Source organism: Talpa occidentalis, unplaced genomic scaffold, assembly GCF_014898055.3.
Source record: "Talpa occidentalis isolate TD23 unplaced genomic scaffold, MPIMG_talOcc4v2.1 talOcc4.3, whole genome shotgun sequence".
Lineage (NCBI taxonomy): Eukaryota > Metazoa > Chordata > Mammalia > Eulipotyphla > Talpidae > Talpa > Talpa occidentalis.
Window position 1 is genome coordinate 113356097 of NW_023603184.1, and position 21866 is coordinate 113377962.

The window sequence follows — 21866 nt, forward strand, 5'->3', positions numbered from 1 at the left end:
TTGTTTATATAATAGAACATGAAAAAGTATATCCTAATGTAATATGTACTAAGTTTCATAGCTGTTAACTAATAATATTCACTAGTATATGTAATGCTGTTATATCTTCTTATTGATATTGAAATTTCCCCTGCAAAATTGTGTTTCATAGACATATGTTTAGCTATATCTTTTTGAGACATGGAGATGATTTCACTTACAAAAGAAAATATTTTAATAATCATTTAGATGGAATATTACTAAGAATAAACAATAAGAGGATTAAAGCTTTAGGAAAATGTCTTTGGGAATTATATATACATATGCAAGGTATAAATGGTGTGTTTTCTCGTTAATGAAATTTTCTTGCTATTTTCCAAGGGAAAAATATATGTGTAACTTTGTAGATTACCGTTTTTAAAAATACTTTAGTCATGAATGTTTACATTTACCATAAATCTGAAAGAAAAAAGAGTTAAATGTTTGGTTTTATAATATTCAGTAATAGCAAGGCTACATTTATATAAAATGATTACTAGAAGCAAAGTATTAGCAATCATCTCTCAAGTACCAGAAACATTTAAAATTATACCATGTGATTCCTTCTATGACTCATGATATAAATAAAGCAGTGATTTTGAAAGGTTTTATGTTCCAGTGGTGTAGTAGGTTTTTAGATGTTTGCTAATTTTTTTTTTTTTAAGATTTATTTATCTATGCATATAAGAACTGGGCTATAGGTCAGGGGTGGGATGGGTGGCGGGGGAGAGGGTGGTAAGGGAGTGAGAGGATTCACCAGAGACAAAGTGGGAGGCAGAAAAAGGCAGATCAACTGAAACACTGCTGAGGGGAGCAGGGGCTAGACAGGAGAGGTCTGCTATGCCATGTGGGAGAGCTCCCTGCCCAGGGATAGAAGCATATGCTGCAGTGGCTGGCAATAGATAGATATTGCTGAGACTTTAACCCCTGTGCCAGCAGGGGGGGCCCTTATTAAATAGCAGGGTTTTTTTTAGTTGGAAAATTGTTGTAAAGAGTCACATGCCATGGGAATGAGGGAGAGCCATAGCTTTTCTTTCATAGAATAATTTGTTTTTTTCCACTATGCTCATTGTGGATTCTGAATATGCAAGATAAAATTGATATGTACTGCAATAAACTCAGTTTGCAAGGTAGATGATTGGTTAAGCATGACTATTCTGTTACAAAGATTACAAAAATGCCTGACTTTATAACCCAGAGCACCTTAAGGCATTAGGTTAGTGTGTGCATGTGTACACTGTCTCCAAGTAGAAATGTGATACTATAAATTTACTCAAGTTTGGATGAGCATGTGGATGTTGCATTTGTTTTTTAGTTCCTTCCCTTCTTGGTCTCCTCATTTCTTTCCTCCTCTACCCTGGTCTGTCGGATCTCAGTCCTAGAACTCAAGAGTGTGAGGGTTTTCTGGGTTCAACCAGAGTTTGAACCTCCACACTCTTCTGCCTTCCCTCTCTGAATGGTTTTCCAAAGTGATTTGTTCCCAGACTTTTAAGGCATAAAGACCCTTTGGGTTTGTGGGTGCATACATGCCCACAATCTCTTTAATGAATTAGGGAACATCTTGAGAAGAAAGTTACATTTGTATGTATAAGTATTTATGTAGGATTGAGTGTCTCACATTGTAATTTCCTTCATACAAGTGCTTGACTATGACTTGTAAAACATACTCAAGGTTTTGCTCCGCATCTTTTAGTTTAATTTAAACATCAAAGTATATGCAATGTAATTAAGAACTGTAAATTTAAATCCGACATTGCATGTTAAATCCACATAACTTTCACAGGATTAATTAAACTTAATTAATGTGTATTGTGATTGAGCTTTAACAGTTACTTTGGGAAAACAATCCCAAATTACCGTAGTAGTACTTGTAAGTTTTTTTTAGGTCTACACGATGCATTTAGCCTTTCAGTCTTGTTCACCAAATTCTTTACAGGTGATACACAATATGGGAAAATCACTTCTCTGGGCAAAGTTTCCTCATCATTTCGTCTCCATTCCCTCATTCATTCGTTTAGTCATTCATTCATTATTTTAAGACGCTAGGATTTGGGAATATAAAGAAAAAGATCAAGACTCCTGCCTGCAAAGAAGTCTCTCAGCTGTGCATGAAGGGTTTGGGTATGGCAGAACATACCCACAGCAAGCAAGTCACAAGGGGCCTTATTTCAGTGTTGCATATCCCTTCTTCTAACTATGAAATTGTATTTGTATCTCACGTTCTAAATCGACAGGCTACTGGAAATTATGCAGCTCCAGTTAATAAAGTAGGAATAAGTCTTGATTTAAAAGGATTACTGCCCATTCTTTGGCTCGCCAATTCTTTCGTGGACCGCTTCAGTTTAGCTTTAACACAACTCGTCTGGAAGAGGCTGTGCTAGCATTCTGGAAGTTTATAATTAAGTTCAGTGTTTGTGTATTGCACAGAGTGGGGGAGGAACACGACCATTAACTACAGAGTTTGTGAGAGCCTGCCAGGTTTTCAAGTAGCAGAAACACGAGAAGGCGGGTAAAACCTTCCTCCCTTTAAAACAAAAATCGCAGGGACGTTCTCTGCACCAGCAGGGGCCATGGAGTTGGCCAGGCGCTAGGATGGAAGCCACCAGGTTGAAACGCCAGTTGAAACGCTTGACTACCCCTGGACCACCCTTACCACCCTCATCCCCATCCCCCGCACCCTCCGGAGGCTGGATTTGAGGGTTATTCTAGCAGCTCTTCAGCAATCCAGGGCTCTGAGAGTCTGGAGCCTCCGCGCAGCCACCGGGTTCTCTGGACAGAGCGACCGCGCACGGAAGTGCGCGCGGCTCGCTCGGGTAGGAGGATGAACCTCCTCCCCCACTTCCTCTGGCGGGGCGGCTCGGCTCGAGCTGGCTCCTCCTTCTTTCCCTGCCTCCTCCCACTGCCAGCCGGAGCTCTCCCGCCGGGGGTGCGGCTCTTACCCCGGCAGCCCCCTCCCCCCCCCCCCCCGGTGGAGCGGCCCAGGAGGCAGGCGAGGGGCCGCCCGTGCTGCTGTCCCCGCCCCAGCGCCCTGCGCCCCACTTCCCGGGCGGCTGCTCCGGAGCTCAGCCCTCCTGCCTCTCCTGGCGCTGTCCCGGACTCGCCGGGAGCGAGCGGCTGGCAAGTTTCAGCGCGCCCAGGCGGCGGGCCGTGGGCACCGTGCGCTCCGGGAGGGGTGGCCGCGACTCCGGGCTCGGCGCCCCGCGCGCACTGTGGCGATGGCTTCTCTGCCGCGGCGACTGCTGAGCCTTCGCCCTCGCCGCCTCCTACTTCTTCTCCCCGGATTGCTGTTGCCTCTCAGCAGCGCCTTCAACCTAGACGTGGATAGTCCTGCCGAGTACTCCGGCCCTGAGGGAAGTTACTTCGGCTTCGCGGTGGATTTCTTCGTTCCCAGCGCGTCTTCGTAAGTGGCCACACTTGGCAGGGGAGTCGGCCCCCTCCCCCACTAGGCGCACCCACCCTCGTTTACCCCCTGGGAGAGATCTTTGGTGGGGGATCCCAGCGTCGTCCGCCCGTCACCCCTACCCCCCACAGGGTGATTTAGGCTTAGGTAGAAAAATTGGGGGAGATGAAATCCTGAGGCACCCACCACCCAATTCCCTCCCTCTTCTTTCCTCTGAGGGAGAGCGTTGAAGTCGACCTGTGCTTAAAATTCAGGAAAGTGCTTGGTCCCGTGGGTCTCTGCACCACCTTTGCCAGGATCCCGGATTTGGTCAGTTTCCTCGCCTAACTTCTTCTTCTCCGCGGTGGGCTAGCCTTCTCTGTATCCCTTCTCTGCAAACACCCGTCCTGCTCGTTCTCCCTCACCAAGCCCTCCCCCATTCTTCTCCGCCTCTGAGCCTGATTCTGTTTCTTTTCATTTACTCCTTTTCTAGACATTATGATCACTAAAATGACCATACTGTCCTACCAAGTTCTTTTTGTCTTATCTCTGGGACTGTCAGACTTTTTGCTCGTTTGAGGGGAGCAGATGAATTGAATGTGTCATCTGTTCTTTTTATAGTGTTTTATTATTTAGGTCATTGTTCACAAAGAACTAGGGTGTTTGCAGTTTTCACTCACTGCAGGTCTTTTGGAACTTAATATTTTAGAATTCAGTTATATTTTCAGATTGCCAACACTTCGCGTGGCAATCACCGTCAGGATGTGTGACAGCTGTCATTATTGGATTAAAAGTTGTCTCTGACTTTACTGAAGGCTGACATCATTCACACCACCCCACCCCCATATTAACTTTAGAAGTACTGATTTAATGAGTGTTCTTTGGTTGTCTTCTGATGTTTAAATCCTATCTTCAAGGAGACGTGTTCTTGGGATTCTTTCTAAGTTCTTATAATTGTAACAGTATATTTTTGTTTCTAAATTTTCTCTGTATTTTAAAGTCTTGTGTTTTATGGGGGAGGATAATTTTGATGGTCAGGAGTGGGATAGGACCATTTTCCAACTCATGTCTGCCTCATTTGAGGATGATCCAAATAGTTTCCTAAGGTTATTAGAAGATTCAAGACTCAGGGTCTTTCTGATTGTTACTGGATACCATTCATTTTGGTGACAGCTTTTGCAGCAACAACTAAATTGCAAACAGTCAGTGGAACCTAGACACTGTTGTATGTAATGAACTCAATTTTGTTTCCAGCTTCCCTGTTTTCTATGGGATCCGAGCACATATTTTCCAAAATAAAAATAACCATTAATTTTGGGCAGCATATACAAACCTTCTCATTTGATTCAATAGTCTTTTCAACCTTATCTTTTATTTTGAAAGCTCTTTGTTACCAGATATTTTAGGTGTGTGTCTTTGAGGTACAGAGATTTTAGTTGCTCCCAAATGTGCTTTTTTAGATTTAATTTGCATGGAAATTTTAATACTTTTGAAGCTACATATCTGTTGTCAAGAGTTTACACTTAAGTACTTCACTGGAATGCTTTGTGAATGTTGTTATTCTGCACAAGTTCTGAGTTTAGTGGTGTAAATTTACATGACAAGATGATAAACTTTAAGTGTATGTACTGTTGAAAATGCAGTAACATTGAACTATTGGAATGAATTATTTACTATTTTATTGTTTTTATTTTATAAGGCATGATGGCTAATATTTGATCAGTCATTGTGGTCATGGAGTGAAGTATAACCACAGCTTTACATGACTTCCCAAGTGGGCTTTTGGTGGTAAGGGAAACTTGAACTTAGGTTTTGTTTCAGATAGTATTTTGAAATCTTCATCAGTGTTGAAGTGGTAGACTGGTAAGTTGTAACTTAAAAAGCACAAATCAACTTTAAGGTTTTTTGAAAACTAAATAGACACAAAGGCTTCTACCTACTGACTGGTCACATTTAACAAAGATAAACTTAAAATTACACCTAATTTTATAAAAAGGTACTTTTACATTTTACAAGTATTGGAATTCAAAGTACATGGCAAATGCCATTTATAACATTACAAGCTTCATTCATTCTCGTTTCTTGGTGTGATTATAAACTCCTAAAGAAAAAAAAAATCCACATAATACGAAAGTGTTTGCTAGTAAAAGATTCTTTTCTTCTGAAGGAAGAATGCCTGGATTAGTAAGGAAGCAATGTAATGAAGTCTATTCCTTCTGCTTCCAGTTTCTATAGGTGTCTTAGTATCTGGGGCAAGCTATGAAATTGTTTTATGTCTTATTTTTCTTTTGTAAAAAAAATTATTGAATAATTTCCATGTTGTAAAAACAGACGAGTGAATGATTTTTAAAGAGATAGCAAAATAAAGTACTAAGCAAAAATATTAAGGTGACTTTTCCAGAAAATCTCTCCAGAAATGAGTCTTAGGTTTGAAGTGAAAAATAAAAATCACAAGAATAGTGATTTAAATATTATGAAAAATAAAAAATTAGCACTCCATATTTTTTCTGTATGCATTAATTTGTAGTTACTATATTGAAGAACTTTGGTAAAATTTAAAGATCACAGGCTGAGAAGTAAAGTTACAGAGAATTATTGGAGCAATTGAAAATCGTACCCTAGGTTTAATTATAGTAGTGACATTTTTATTTGTTATCCTATTTTATAATTTACAGAGCACTTTTACTAGGATGTCTCATTTCATTCTGTGGCACACACACACCGGGGAAATGGGGCAATATAGAAACTCATTCTTATAGGTGAAGAAACTGAAGCTGGAAGAGACTGCAGTTTTTTTTTTTTTAAAAGATTTATTTATTTATGCATACAAGAGCCAGGGTGCAGGCCAGGGGTGCAGGGGGATGATAGGATTCACTGGAGACAGAGTGGGGAACAGAACAGGCAGAGTGACTGAAATACACTGCTGAGGGGAGCAGCGGGCAAGGCAGTAGAGGTCTACTGTGCCATATGGGCTAGCTTCCTGGCTCGAGATGGAACTCATGCTGTAGTGGCTGCGGATAGCTTCAGAGTGCTGAGACTTAACCTCTTGCGCCACCAGAGGTGACACAAGTTGTTTGAGAAGGATTGTGTTTGAGAAGGATTGATTTAGTTGTTTGAGAAGGATTGGTGTGGGTTTGAGGAGCAAGGTGAAGGGGAGCATCAAAAGATAGGTATGACATTCAAACTCCATTTAATGTTTATCTTCAGATTTTAAGTTTTTCAGAATAAAATAATTGAACAACTTTGTTCTTTATTAAAATAGAAATTATATAGGTCTCATATTTCAGATAAATTTATTTTTCAATAATGCTGGTAATGAGTAACACTGGATTGGAATTCTTGCCCTTTTCCCTTAAATTAGAACTAAAGGAGTCTTATTAACAGCTACTTCCTGTTCTTCTGATCTCAAAGACAAAGTGTGGGTGAGTAGGCTCAGGTAGCAGAAGATCCTGCAGAACATTCAGTGCTTCTCAGCCATCCTGTTTGCAACACCTGGGGAGTTTTTAAACCACAGCTGCTGTCCTGGCTGTACATAGGAAAGTAGAGCTTTAATTTCAGATTCCAACTGCCACTGGATTATTTCTCCGTGACTAGTTCGTTTTACCTCAGTTTAACTAAAAATGAACTCTCTTTCACCAAAAGATGTCATTTGCACCTTTGTTTCTATTAACAGTACCATCATTTTCTCTGTCACCCTGGAAATAATTTCATATTCCTCCCTCTCATTTTCTATTTTTCTTTGTGTCTTCTACTGTACTCCCCTAATATTAGTAAGTGGTTATTCACCAGGCGGAAAGCCCTAAAATTCTTACTGGTTAATGTTTCTTGCATCCATATCTCAGCCTTGTCTTCTCAAGTGTGGTCTCAAGTATGGTCTTCAAGCCCTCATCCCTCTGCTCATCATTTAGCTTGAGACCTGTGAAATATCATATGTGTTTCTCATAGTTTTGCCTTTCTATAGTTTCTCTTTGATCCTGGTGTGCTGCTGCTAAAATTTCCTCCACGTTCTGCCATAGCCAGAGAGACATTCCAAACTGCTTAACCTGAATGCAAGCCCCTTGTAGCTTGACTTAACTGCATGTCCTTTTAAAAGTTCGTGTGTCCCTTCACCATTGTAACCACCTTCCCAACCCTTTATAAAAGGAGGCCAGCTCATTGTCATAAACATCTGTGTGGCACTGGCTATATTGGTTCATTTGTCTTGTCATAAAAATAATATACATGCACAGACTATAGTCTTAGTATTTGGAAAGTAAATCTTATGTTGATTATTCCTGATTAAGGCCCAAGGTTTGTAGGTCATTATGGGGAAATGGATAGGATTTATAGATACTATAATACTTGTTTTACATAATATCAGTGTTGACACTAGCATTTTTTAAAAATGAAAATGAAATCTGAGACTTAAATTGTAGCTCTGAAATAACATTCAGCACTATCTTATATACATTTCTTTCTATGTACATACATGATAATTTTTCAGAAGTTCATTTTGGTGAAGGCTTCTTGGTCAGCCCAGAGGCAGTCAAATATATTAAACATGCTTTATCTTGGAGAAGTCAGTGCTGAAAGCAGCCAAATAACTTAGTTCATTTGGAGGCTTTAAAAAATGTACTTGTCATTGTTTGGCTGGTTGCCCCTCCTTGGTAGTCAAGGTCGCATTCCCTGAAGCAACTGCCCTGAAAGTACACTTTGGGTAGGAAGTGCATCGAAGGACATCTCTGGTTGGTTTTTCTGAAGATCTTGTCTGTCGCTAATGTCTTCCTCTCCTTGGCTGGCCTCTATCTCCCCTCGCCTCCCCGGCCCTTCCTTCCCTCTCCCATCCTTCTACTGTTCTCTCTCCCTTGTTCTCCCCCTTTCTTCCTCCAAACGCTCACTCTGCCCTTCTCTTTTAGAATTTTGTGGCATGCTATTAATAGTCTGCTCATGTATGTAAACCTTCATTTGGAAATGTCTCAAGTCTTTAAAAAAAGGAATGGTGAGGAGGAGTATTGTGATACTATTCTTGGGCAAACTTTCTGGAGGGAGATGGAGTCTGTAGGTGAAAGTTGCAGGTAAATGGAACTAAGTTGCTCAGTTTCAGATTTTCTCTGATAGTGAAATCTGTTAGCCTCGACTCCCTGTACATTTTCCAAATTTTCATCATTGTCAGGGGATATTGCAATTCAACTATTTCCTACCCTTTTCTTTTCACTTGAGATCTTGTATTTGCTTTCATTAACGACCTTGCAGATAACAGAGAAAGTAAAAGCCCTTTTTTAAAAAAGATTTATTTATTTATGCATACAAGAGCTGGGATACAGGCCAGAGATGCAGGGGGATGAGAGGATTCACCAGAGACAGAGTGGGGAACAGAACAGGCAGACTGACTGAAACACACTGCTGAGGGGAGCAGCGGGCGAGACAGGAGAAGTCTGCTGTGCCATGTGGGTTGCTCTCTGGCCTGCCGGGATGGAACTCGTGCTGCAGAGGCTGTGGATTGCTTCATAGTGCGATGCTTAACCCCTTGCACCCTTTTTAAAATAGATTTTAACTTTCATGTTTCCTAATTTATTAAGGAATATTTTTGTTATTTTTAGTTTATCATCTTAAGTTTTTATGTTAGTTACAGATTTCCTAAGTTTGCTTTTTTCTACTATCCATGTTCAGAAAATTTCTTTTTTAGGTAGTTAACAGTGAGCATTGTATTTTTATTCAATGGAAGAGGAAACTGAGGCTCAGTGATTTTAAGTGATTTTCTGTTGGTTTATATGGTGATTGTAGCCTTTAGTCTCAAACTATCCTTTAGACAGTGCTACTTATATTGCAAGTATTTTTCCTGGTCTGTCACTTCTCTTACCCTAATTAAGTTGTTGTAGACATTCATTAAACATACATAGATGAACTTCAAGTAACGCTAAATTTTTTATAAAGCATTTCATTCACAGGCTTTTAAATACCGTGGCAAAAACCCTTCATGACATATGATTCCTCCTCCCAACACATTAATAGGCTTTTGTTTTTTGTAATATCTTTTGCTTTTATAGTCCTTCATTTCCTCGTGTAGCGGCACTTATCATCTTGTACCCTTTATTCTCTACAGATATTTAATTTTTCTCTATTCAACTCTTTCTTAGACTTAACGTTTGCCTGAAACAGTATCACTATCTCCATTTTTCTCTTTAAAAAACTTTCTACAATACTCTTAAAAATAACTTAAATATCATGTTGACATTTTCGACAAAGAACTTTATCCCTCCGGGTCCCTCCACCCCACCGTTAACCTAGCATTTAGAAATTGACAGTGCTCACACATTCCTTTCATATTATTCTACCCTTTCAGTGGCATTTCACCAGTGTGCAAGACAGCACATGAAGGTATGCTTAGGAAAACTTGATGAACACCCATTATTAGTACATCTAATTACCATCATTTCATGCCTATAATGTGCAAATGGTCTGATGAAAAGCAGCAGGCTTGTTCCTGGTCTTATCCAAGGAACTCAGCTATGTGCTGCCAATAGAGTGCAGTTTCCATTCAGAACTCTCCTACTGTGTCCTTTTTTTCTGTTTTACTGAAGGCTGGGTTCCCTAATAACTTTCCAGCCCTCTTTGTCTTATAGTGCCAAGCAAGGAAAGTGTCTGAAATCCAAAATTAAGAAGAGATATGCTGTACAAAGAACTTATTTAAGGATAATTTATTTGGGTGTTTAATAAAGGATTCTGTATTTTACAGGGGTTGGGGATAATGGAAATGTCTACATCAAGATTAAGACCTATAGCTATCAAAAATACTTGCTACTTAGCTGACAAAAAAACTTCTCTCGAGTGCTTATTATGTAGCTGGCACAAAGATGAAATAGAGTTTCCTGTATTCAAGGAAGAAATTCATTGTAAAGTTGAAAAAATAGCTTTGAGAAAAGAATTATAAAAGCATCTCTAACATGCAAGTGATGACAATCTAGGAAAGAGTTCCTTGTAGGTTTCTAGGCATATTCTGAGAACCTGTTCTTCTATCTTGATCTCCTGGAACCTGACAATTATCCACAACACTAAAATTACATACATACTTGTGTTTGTATTACTCTTACTAGGACTATTCAAGGAATGACCCTATGCATTTTTAAGTGTAAAAAAACCCCCAAAATTACACTTTTTGAAATGTTCTTTTTCCCTGTCATACACTCAATTAATTTCAGTAAGAGGAAGAGGGGAAGTTTTATGGTCAAAGTTTTGACAGGTTGAAATGGAAAATTTCATATAGTTAAGTGAAATGAAAATTTTCATATAAGATATAACAATTTGGGGCTAGGGATGCTATCTTCCCAAACAGATGAAAATCTGCATGTAACTTTTATTTTTTAAAGATAGATTTATTTATTTATACAAGAACGGGGATATAGGCCAGATTCGTGGGAGGGTGAGAGGATTCACCAGAGATGAAGCGGGGAACAGAACAGGCAGACTGATGAAATATACTGCTGAAGCAGCGGGCGAGACAGGAGAGGTCTGCCGCACCATGTGGGACCCTCGCCAGCTGGCCTGGATTGAACCGGTGCTGCAGAGGTTGCGGACAGCTTCACAATGCTGCGCTCAACCACCTGCGCCACCAGGGGAGGCCCATGCGTGTAACTTTTAACTTCCCCTAAAAACTTAACCACTGTTGACCAGAAGCATTACTGTAACTGGGTGGTCCCAAGGAAAAGGGGATGTTCCAGGTTCCCTGCCCCACCCAAAGGAGGGTGTTGCTGAGCAGGGAGGAGAAGAAGCTGGAGAGGAGACTGGAGAAGGAAGGAAACAGGCTGGAGAGCCAGAAGGTGACTTGAAGGAGGCACAAGGAACAGAGAGACATGGAAAGAAACTCTGCTTGCTTCTTAGTCCTGGACTGGGTGAAACAGACGTGGGTGAGAGACCCGTGGGGAGGTTAACAATGACAACTTTTATCTTGATTTTTATTTTGCTCTTTTCCTCCCAGACTTGTCTGACTGTTTTTAACCCTTCTTTATGATTCACCACCAGAAGATGCTTTAGACTTGTGGAAGGTTTTTGGGCCTTGCTTTGGGCCAATCCTGTTTGGCTGGTCTTTTACCCACGAGGGGATGGGTAACTTTGGGTGCTTGATTTGGAAACTATATTCTTCCCCTTTTCTGTATTGTACAGTAATTGTATTAAAGTTCTTTTCCATTAAAGGTCTATATGTTTCTGTCTTGATGTGGTGGATGGCAGAACCTATTTTGAGTGAGCAGGTTTGGGTACCCCTCTTCCTGCCCTTGGTCCTGGACCAAGGACAGGTCCAGGAAACATTACCATAACATGAATGGGTGAAACATTACCATAACATGAACAGTAGATTAACGTGTATTTTGTAAGTTGTATGTATTGTGCACAGTATTCTTACAAAAAAGTAAACTAGAAAAAGGAAATTATGAGAAGCATCAGGAAGAGAAAATGCTTTCATAGTGCTGTACAGTTTTTAGTGATACTGTAAGATTACAACTTCTGTTTACAAGAAAATAAGTCTTGTCCTCATATAAGTCCTCATATAAGTCGACCTGCAAAGTTCAAATTTCTGTTGTTCATGGGTCAATTTATACATATATGTATACATATGTGTGTGTGTGTATATATATATGATGACAATGAGACATTCTGTTATTCATGGTGGGGTTGAGGGGGTGAGGGATCTCTTACTCATAGCCTTGTTTTTTTCTTAAATGTTCTTACTGAATGTAAACCAAGTTGATTTCTTATCCATAGTCATTTGGCTAGGAAGAGAAAAGCATTGGTGTTTTGCTGTTGCCAAATATGACTGCATAAGGCTTTATTACACAGGGTGTGGTTTGGTTGGAAGTTTTGTCTTTATTTTGAGTATAGAGTTTTAAGATAGGCTTCAGAGAGCAGGATTCCTGTAACCCAGTGATTCTTGCAGCCAGCTCTTGACTAGTCTAAATATGATTTGATGGATACCACCCATAAGAAGTGAGGTTGAAATTTATAAATAAAATTGAAAATGAACATTTTTCATATTTAAGATATACATGTCTTCATAGTCTCATACAAAAACTGTGAAAAGCAATTTTAAATGCTCCTTTGCTAGAATTTTAACAAGTAAATGAAGTGTTAGTGGTAACAGCATTTATTAAGGGCTTTCTATGTCTAATAATATCCTGTTTTTTCCTCCTATATTTCAACCATTTTCTCCTCATTTACTCTGTCCTCTTTCTCTACCTGACTCCCTAAATATCATTACCCTTCAGAGCTTACGCTGTCCTCCGCCTCACTGAAGCTTCTTTCTCCCTGCATGAATCCATCCATTCCCAGCTGATGGTTCTCAGAATTTTACCTCTGGAAGAACTCAGAGCTCCCCACTACCAGTCAGGTGTCTCACAGATGTGTCAGACTGACATACTGAGAACTGAATTTTTGGTTTTTGTGTCAATGCTTATTCTGTCTTCTGCCTCCTTACTCTAGACTTTCAGCTCAGTCAGTGGCATTCCTATCCATACAGTCTTTCCTTACTCTCACATTCAAGCCACCGGCCATTCCTGTTCCTTCTACTCCAGATATTTCTCAAATCTACCCGCCGTACACTTTTCCCTTCGTCTTCCAGGTTACTATTACCTCCATCGTAAGCTTGCTTTCTTTATTCCATTTTTGCCTTTCTTAATCCTTTCCACATAAGGCACCCCATTTAGTTTTACTAGCTTATGTTCTTCTGTTTAAAACACATTCAAAGGCTTCACATGGACTTTATGATAAAATCCAAAATTTTACATTGACTGAAAGGTCCTGCTTGACTTGGCTCTTGCCACACTCCCTAAGTTTATCTTTTGCCACTCCCAGGTCTTGTAGCTCTTAAAAGCTAAGTGTTTTCCTGCCTAAGGTATTTCTGCTCCCTCCTAGGGTGCTCCTGTTAACCTTCCCACTCACTCATCCTGCGTTTTCCTCTTCTCCCTTCACCCCCAGCATACAAAACTCCTTCCAATCCTGTGTATCTAATTTTCTGGTAAGTTCCTTAGAGATTACTTTACTTGCTACTTTATCTCAGAGAGACCTTTCCTCCTCTTTCTTTAAAGTTAACTTTCTTAGACTTTATCTGAAAGAAGTCTCTCCCATCCATTCCTTAGAGATAGTCTTCCTTTAACTAAAGGTTTCTCCCCCCACCCCCATTTCTAAATAATCTTTCTTAGTCAATTGTTTGTTTTCTTTATAACTCCTTTGGACCCAGTTTTGATGGATTTGCTTATCCAATAAGCAATTCTGGGATGCCACCTGTTTGTCTTACAATGCAACTCAATCTGATGTCTACTGGCCTGGAGATGGGGTGTGATTCACAGATTAAGGGCTTACCTCCGTACAGTTCTCCCTCAGCCCTCACTTTAGATCCCAGGTGAAAGCCCAGGTTGCTACCTGTGCTTCTAACTGACCAGTTATAAATTGGGGGTCCCAGTGACCCCCTTCTTGGACTCCAGATGCCAATCCCAGCCAGGTTGTTCCCCGCACTTTTGGCTGCTTGTCTATTCGATCAGAGATTCCCAGGACCACCTGTTCAAGTTTGATTCATTTGCTAGAGTTACTCACAACTTTGAGGAACATTTGACTTACTCTAGATCACTAGTTTATTATAAAAGAATATTACTCTGAAACAGCCAGTTGGAAGAGATGAACAGGACAAGGTATGGGGGAAGGTTTTGGAGGCTTCCATGCCCTTTCCAGGTGTGCCACAGTCCTACCCCTCTGTGTTCACCATCCCTGAGGCTCTCTGAGCTCTGTCCTGGTGGGCTTTTATGGCAGCTTTGTTCCATAGTTGTGATTGACTAAACCCTTGACCATTATCAATTCAGCCTACAATCCCTCTTTTCACAGAGAGAGGTCAGGGGAAGGGACTGAAAGCTTCAATCCTCTATCATTAGCTCCAACAGCAGCCTCCAAACATAAGTGCATTCTGAAAGTCATCATCAAAGTAACAAAGACACCGTGTTAGTCCAGTCACTTAGGGAATTAGGTTTTTGGAGCTCTGCCTTAAACTAGGAAGAAGACCAAATATATTTTCTTATCCTAAATCACAGTAGCATTTGAACAGTGAGGGTCAGGGAGCCACAGCTCCTGGTCAGCCACACAGGCATACTGTACAATGGTAATGTGTTGTCAGTGTTTTCGACTTAACAATATTTTGATTATTTCTCGATTTCTCCCACAAAGAAATGTAAGCCCCATGCAGAACAGGAACCACGCTTGTCCTATTCATCTTGGTATCTCTAGTGCCAGCTCTAATAAGCTCTAATTTCTATCCTTTTTCTCAGTAGTAAACAACTACATTAAAGATTTCTTTCACTTAAAATTTTGACTATAGATTGTTTGGACTTCCACTAATCCTACTTTGATAAGAAACCAATAGTGATTCTTTTCTTTGAAAAAGATTGATTAGATTGATTTTGTGAAGAGAAATTTGGTCACCATTAAAAAAGGATAGTAGTTCTGAAACTAAGGTAAGTTTTATGAATGGAAAAAGGATAATTAGAACTACCATATTTTATAATAATTTATTTAGAATTTTTTTTATTAAGTATATAGCAAACCCCAAAAAATCAAAACAAATCTTCCCTGACTCTTATCCAGCATACATTTTTAAAGTTTTATTTTATTTTTATTTATGCATACAAGAGCTAGAGAATAGGTCAGATGTGGGGGAGGGGGGGTGAAAGGATTCACCAGAGACAGAGTGGGGAATAGAACAGGTGGATTGACTGAAAACACTGCTGAGGGAATCAGTGGGTGAAATAGGAGAGGTCTGCTGCGCCATGTGGGTCAGCAACCTGGCCAGGGATCGAACTTGTGCTGCAGTGGCTGCTGATAGCTTCATAGTGCTGAGACTTAACTCCTTGCTTCACCAGGAGGCCCACCAGCATACATTTTTAATAGCCTTATTGAGATATAGTTGACATAGAAACTGAACATACTTCAAATATATAACTTGGCCAGCACAAGTTTTTAAATAACATGTAACCATGATGTTGCCTTATATGTTATTAGGACGAGTAAACTGTATTGACAAAGGTATGTATGTAAGAGAGCATCAAATGAGTAGCACAGATTAGCATCAAATGAGTAGCACAGATTTAGTGAACTACTAAAAAATATTGTAGATAATATCAAGAGCATGATTGATTTTAAACCAGAAATATTATTTATGCTTTGTGCCATTTAAAATCTTGTCTTCCCTTTTGTATTTTAGCAGGGTATTTCTTTTGGTGGGAGCTCCCAAAGCAAACACTACCCAGCCTGGGATTGTGGAAGGAGGGCAGGTCCTCAAATGTGACTGGTCTTCTCATCGTGGGTGCCAGCCAATTGAATTTGATGCCACAGGTAAACTGTTGATGCAGAGATCTCTTTCTTAATTATCTTCACTTAAAAAAAAAAAATTAATTTTTGGAAGCATTTGGTTTAGCTTAAAAGCAGACATTATTGAAATAATGTATATAAGGGAAAATTACATAAAGACAATTAATTTGTTGTATATTTTCCTTATCATTTTGTAGCATATAAGAATATTAAAAATATATTGTGTGTCCACTGCTTTAGATGTCTTTAGCTTTCAACTGATAGTGTCTATCAGCAGAAATCTGGGGAAGATCTATTAAAATCTTTTTGCACCTCTTTTGAAAAGTGGGAGGAAGCCTTTTTTGTTCTTTTCTGTGTTGGCAAAATTAAGCCTGACTCACTCACCGTAGAAAATCAACTTCCTGGATTATGCTGAGTGAAATTAGTCAGAAGGACAAAGAAAAATATCAGATGGTATCAATATAGGAGGAATATAGGGAAAACGAACAAAGGGTCAAAAAGATAAAATTTGTAGGCAACTGTACATCTGAGGCATATAGCAGGGGAGAGGGATCAAAACAGGGGTGGGAAGAGCACAAGGGACTGTGGTGACAGTTCACAGGCGATGTGATGGTGGGAGATTTACAGGGACTACACCCGAGGGGAGAAGTCAAAAGTACTGTACAAAAATGAACAATAATGTAAGAAAATTAAAAAGTTAATGTGAAAAATCAACTTCCCAATCCTAGCTATATCTTAGTCTTATGTTGTGCTGCCAAAACTAGTTGAGAAATTGTTCTATGCAAGTAGAACAAATTTTTTCAGTTGACTGAAAAAAAAATGCTCATCCAAAATTTATTGGAAAAATTATGTTATATTTCTGATAACATAAGAATTTTATCTACAGGGACAAATGTCATTGTCAGTCAGGATGGTGACGGTAAGAAGAAATATATAAGGAAGGTGAGAATGACTTAGGAAATAACTTAATTTTACCTTTACTTCAGTGGAAAAAATGTACATAATCCTGTTCATATTTGTTTTGGGATATTTATGTACATGTGTTTAGAGAATCTTCAAAAAATAGTGTGATATTTCTGCCATAATAGTTTTGCAATGTTTTGAGATGATTCTGACTTGCTGGCTTAGATAGAATACTTTCAGATAAAACTGAAGAAAATCAGTACTTTGCCTCTTTTGTTGTTTCCTGTTGTTTTTTTTTTTTAATATATTCATTCATTCTGGGAATTATAGTCTTAGTGAAACAGGAATTATGATGTGAACCTTTCCATTTGACACTGTGATCAGTGCCAAAATGAACGTCAGTCATTAAACTTTTATAGGAATTGGGTCACATGTTTTTTTTCCATTTGAAACCATCTACATTAAACCTGTTTTGTTTTTTTTTTTTTTATCATATATGACTGACATTTGGAAAACCCCAAGAATATAAAATAGTCTCAGTTTTACCATAATAGAGAAATGCATTTCAGAATACCTGTGTATTTCAGTTTATTATGGGCCAGGGCATTTATGTCTTTTAACTAAACATGAATGCTTATAAAATGAAATTGTAATTTAGTTTTGATAGGTTGAACTGTTCAGATATGTTTCTGTATTTAGCGCCATAGGTTTTGTGCAATGCAAGATAATTTACTGCTGGTCTTTTGAAATTTGGCTTTATGTAATATTGAAAATATTTGTATATATTACATATATACATTTATATATAATTTATATAGCTAAATATATTACATATAAAATATGTAATATTTTGTTTATTGAAAAAATAATATCTACACTTGGTAGGAAGCATTTCAAATAGTCCAAAAGGGTATGTATAATGAAAAATAGGACTTCCATCTTTATCAGTCTGCTTAGAGGCAATCACTCTAAATTTCTTTGATCCTAGAATTTTCTTTTTCCTACCCATGTAAATAGTCTTACAAAAAACAACGGACAAATAGGAATATGCTAAATATACTGTTAGCCAGCCACCCACACCTAGCAATATAAATCCTTTATAGAGCTTTCCATATTGACATATATGGATTTGTCTCTTTCTTTGCATATCCCTGGTGGTACGCTGTATATTGGTAATTTATTTAACTCATATTTCTAATTGATTTGCATCTAGGTTATTTTTAGTCTTTTGTTATCATAAACCTTGATATAGTGAAATGTTACACACATTATTCATACATCTGTAAGTATGTTTGTAGGATAAAAGCCTGGCAAGAGATTTTATGCAAAGTATATGTATGTTTCAAGTGTTGATAGATATTGCAGAGGTTCACAGAGGTTCACAACCTTTTTTTCTTTTTCTTTTTTTTTTTTAAAGATTTATTTATTTATTTATACAAGCACTGGTACAGTCAGAAGCGGGGGAGGGTGAGAGAATTCACCAGAGCCAGAGCAGAGAGCAGAACAGGCAGAGTGATGAAGTACACTGCTGAGGGGAGCAGCGGGCGGCAGGAGAGGTCTGCGCGCCATGTGGGACCCTCGCTGGTGACCAGGGATCGAACTGGCGCCTCAGAGGCTGAGGGCAGCTTCACAACCTGGCGCTCAACCACTGCGCCACTGGGGAGGCCTGAGGTTCAGAACCTTTTAATGATGTTTTTGATACTTGTGCCAACCCTTATCACCTTAATTTTATTTTTGTCAATTTTATTTTTTTCCATTGTTATATATAATAACATTGCATTGATTCATATCGTTATATTGATTTGCATTCTTTTAATTAACAGGAACACCAAGCTACTTTGTATTTGTGTGTAAACCATACATATTCCTTTTTCTGTGAACTACTTTTAGTATATTTGTACGTATTTTCTATGGATTTGTGATTTTTTAAAAAAAGATTTTATTTATTTATTTATACAAGAACCGGGGTATAGGCCAGATGCATGGGAGGGTAAGAGAATTCACCAGAGACAGAGTGGGGAACAGAACAGGCAGACTGAGGAAATACACTGCTGAGGGGAGCAGCGGGCGAGACAGGAGAGGTCTGCCTCACCATGTGGGACCCTTGCCAGTCGCCCAGGATGGGCGGACAGCTTCATAGCACAGCGCTCAACCTCCTGCACCACCAGGGGAGGCCCAGATTTGTGAATTTTTTAATGAATCTCAGTTGATGACATTCCATTTTTTTGACTGCTTTGGCCAAAAACTAGAATCATGCTTGACATGAAACTTATCAGTAAGTCAAAATCTAACTGCTTCACTTCATTTCACTGCTAACATCCTGGTCCTGGCCACCATTGTCTCCCACCTGGACTGTCACTCTAGATGCCTGAATTAGTAAGACCACTGCCAGGAAAGAGATGCACATTTAAATTGGGATAGTTTGAGGAGATTTTAGTAAAATAACTATTTATAAAGGACAATGCAGTGTCTCAAGGTATTGGTAGATACTGGTTCAAATTTGCCTTTTAGGTCTGAAGGGAGACGAGAAAGGGGACATTTTCCAGAATCCAAAAACAGAATTATTGGTGGAGAGAACCACGTGACAGGAGCTGAGGCTTTTGTTAGGGAGCAGTGGTCAGCCAAAGTGACCGGAAGGGAGGAGTAGGGGAATAAAATCTTGACCTCACTCTCCTTCCTCCCTTTGATCTTTTGTATGTGTTCCTCCCTGGCCAATCCAGTAGGCTGAGAATTCCTGCTGGTCAGCATCCGGGGCCAAGAACAGGGTGGAGAACAGTGTAGACTTGGAGGGACTGTTGGAAGAGAGTGGAGATACCTCCTGACTGCTCCTGCATTTCTGCCACAGACACCCCCCAGCAGTTTGTTCTCTATAGCAACCAGAGTGATTCCTTTAACATATTCAAATCATAGCACTGCTGCTCAAATTCCACTAATATCTTTCCATCTGTCTCAGGGGAGGACTAAGTATCGCACCCCGATATTTCTGTTTTATTTCATCTTATACTGTTCTTACCTCCTTCATTCTCTTCCAATCTCACTGGGTCTCTGCAGTGACTCCAAGACTGTAGGCACATTCCCACCTCACCTTTGCCTGGACTCTGCTCTGCATGGTATTTTGTTTCCCCAATTCCTAATGGGTGCCACCCCCACCCTCACCTTAAAGAATTGCTCAGGTATCATCTCAGTGATGCCCTGACAATCATATTTAAAACTTGCAGTATTTTGTTGATTGCTTAAATCCTAGGGTTCTAGAACAGTGTCTATTCAACTTGGTGCCCAATAGATTGATTAGATGGGTAGATGAATGAATGAATGAATGACTCAATTAGTCAGCCAGTCAGTCAGAAGAGCTTTTCTATTGTGACAATATTACTGAAGTCCTTTAGTTATATATGTACACGGATGTATTTTTTTGTCTCTTTCATCCTTATATTTCTGTAATCTTTTGTATAATATCTGAGGCTTCCTTTATTGAAGAAATATACAAATTAAGAGTTATTTTTTTACATTATCCAAATAGTGTTTCTGTTGAATAAGATAGCATAGATTTCAGTCATCTAGTCATGAAAAGCTCTATATCTACAAGTAGCACCTGTAGACTGTCTCTTGACTTTATGAAAGGAATATAGTTTCCAGCATCACCCCTTAAACATTTCTAGTTGTTAAAGATTTATTTATTTATGCATGCAAGAAATGGGGTACAGGCCAGAGGTGCAGAGGGAGAGAGTATTCACTAGAGACAGAGTGGGGAACAGAACAGGCAGACTGACTAAAATACACTGCTGAGGGGAGCAGCGGGTGAGACAGGAGAGGTCTGCTGTGCCATGTGGGTAGCTTCCTAGATGGGGATAGAACTCGTGCTGCAGAAGCTGCAGACAGCTTCGCAGTGCTGTACTTATTAACCCCTTGTGCCACCAAGGAGGCGCCCCCTTAAACATTTCTTACTTTCCTCTGTGGAGCAAATCTCACCCCATCCTCTACCAAACACAAATCTCTCAGCACCACAGATATCTTTATTTTTTCTCTGCATCTCAAGGGAGATTGTGGCTTTTCGCTTTTTCCCTCATCTCGGGCCTGTGTCAAGGGAGGTAAGAGCTGAGTGGTTAAGTATGGTCTCTGTAGGCAAACTGCAGGAGGCTCAAGCCCTGGTCTGCCATTTCCTTGCTGGTGACTTTGCACAGATTGGAGTTAGAGTGAATGAGTTTATATTTACATATTGATATATGTGAGTTAACAAGTAAGGTGCTTATTCTAGGGACTGGCATATAGCAATGACTCTGTGAATATAAGCTATTTTAAATTGTTACTACTTAGTACTTTTTGCTTCTCAGAAATCCTGTTTGTTCTTTTGCTTATCCTTATGTCCCTGGTATACATTCACCGTTTTCCTTTTTTAACTTTCAAATGTATTTAAATGTTTCTTCTCAAAAAAATAAAAAAATCAAAACAGCTTTTCCTTTGAATTTATATCTTCTCTTAGTCATTTTCCTGTCTTCTTTTCTTCACGTCAGAATATGGAAGCTTCTTTTTATTACTGCATGCTCAGCCAGTCTCACAGCTACCTAACCCTCACCCAGCAATGGTCCTAACTGAATGTAGAAAATAATCCTCTTATTTTTGACTAATAGATTTTGGGGATACTTGCTACTACAGCATAAAACAGCCTAATTCAATAATAGATATGTGGGGACAGTAAAATAGAATATAACCAATAGTGAGCTGTTGGAAATGGTTATTAAAACCCTTTCCCGGTCCTCCCCTGGTGGCACAGGTGGTTGCCCGCAGCACTATGAAACTGTCGCCGGTTCGATCCAGCACCGGTTTAGTCCCTGCCAGCCAGCGGGCAAGGGTCCCACATGGCACGGCAGACCTCTCCTGTCTCACCCGCTGCTCCCCTCAGCAGTGTATTTCGTCAGTCTGCCTGTTCTGTTCCACGCTCTGTCTCTGGTGAATCCTCTCATCCTCCCACGCATCTGGCCTGTACCCTGGTTCTTGTATAAATAAATACATAAATCTTTAAAAATAAATAAATAAATAAAACCCTTTCCTATTCTTCATGCCAATTTGATCTTCTATTAAATTTCTTGTTTTATTTTACTGGGGATTGAACTCATGCCACAGAAGCTGCAGACAGCTTCACAGTGCTGTGCTTATTAACCCTTTGTGCCACCAAGGAGGCCTCCCCTTAAACATTTCTTACTTTCCTCTGTGGAGCAACTCTCACCCTATCCTCTACCAAACACAA

At 39.5% G+C, this 21866-nt stretch overlaps 1 protein-coding gene across 2 annotated transcripts in view; it reads left to right on the forward strand.

Annotated features, from left to right (window-relative positions):
• The first annotated feature begins 3005 nt into the window (after positions 1-3005).
• ITGAV (integrin subunit alpha V) overlaps positions 3006-21866 on the forward strand; it is an 80297-nt gene continuing 61436 nt past the window's right edge. The window contains exons 1-2 of one of the 2 annotated variants that reach the window (XM_037523677.2): positions 3006-3418; positions 15612-15742. In XM_037523677.2, the coding sequence (XP_037379574.1) occupies positions 3234-3418; positions 15612-15742 (316 nt within the window). In that variant the 5' untranslated portion in view covers positions 3006-3233. The remainder of the gene's footprint in view (positions 3419-15611; positions 15743-21866) is intronic. The other variant, XM_037523678.2, reaches the window with a different exon arrangement.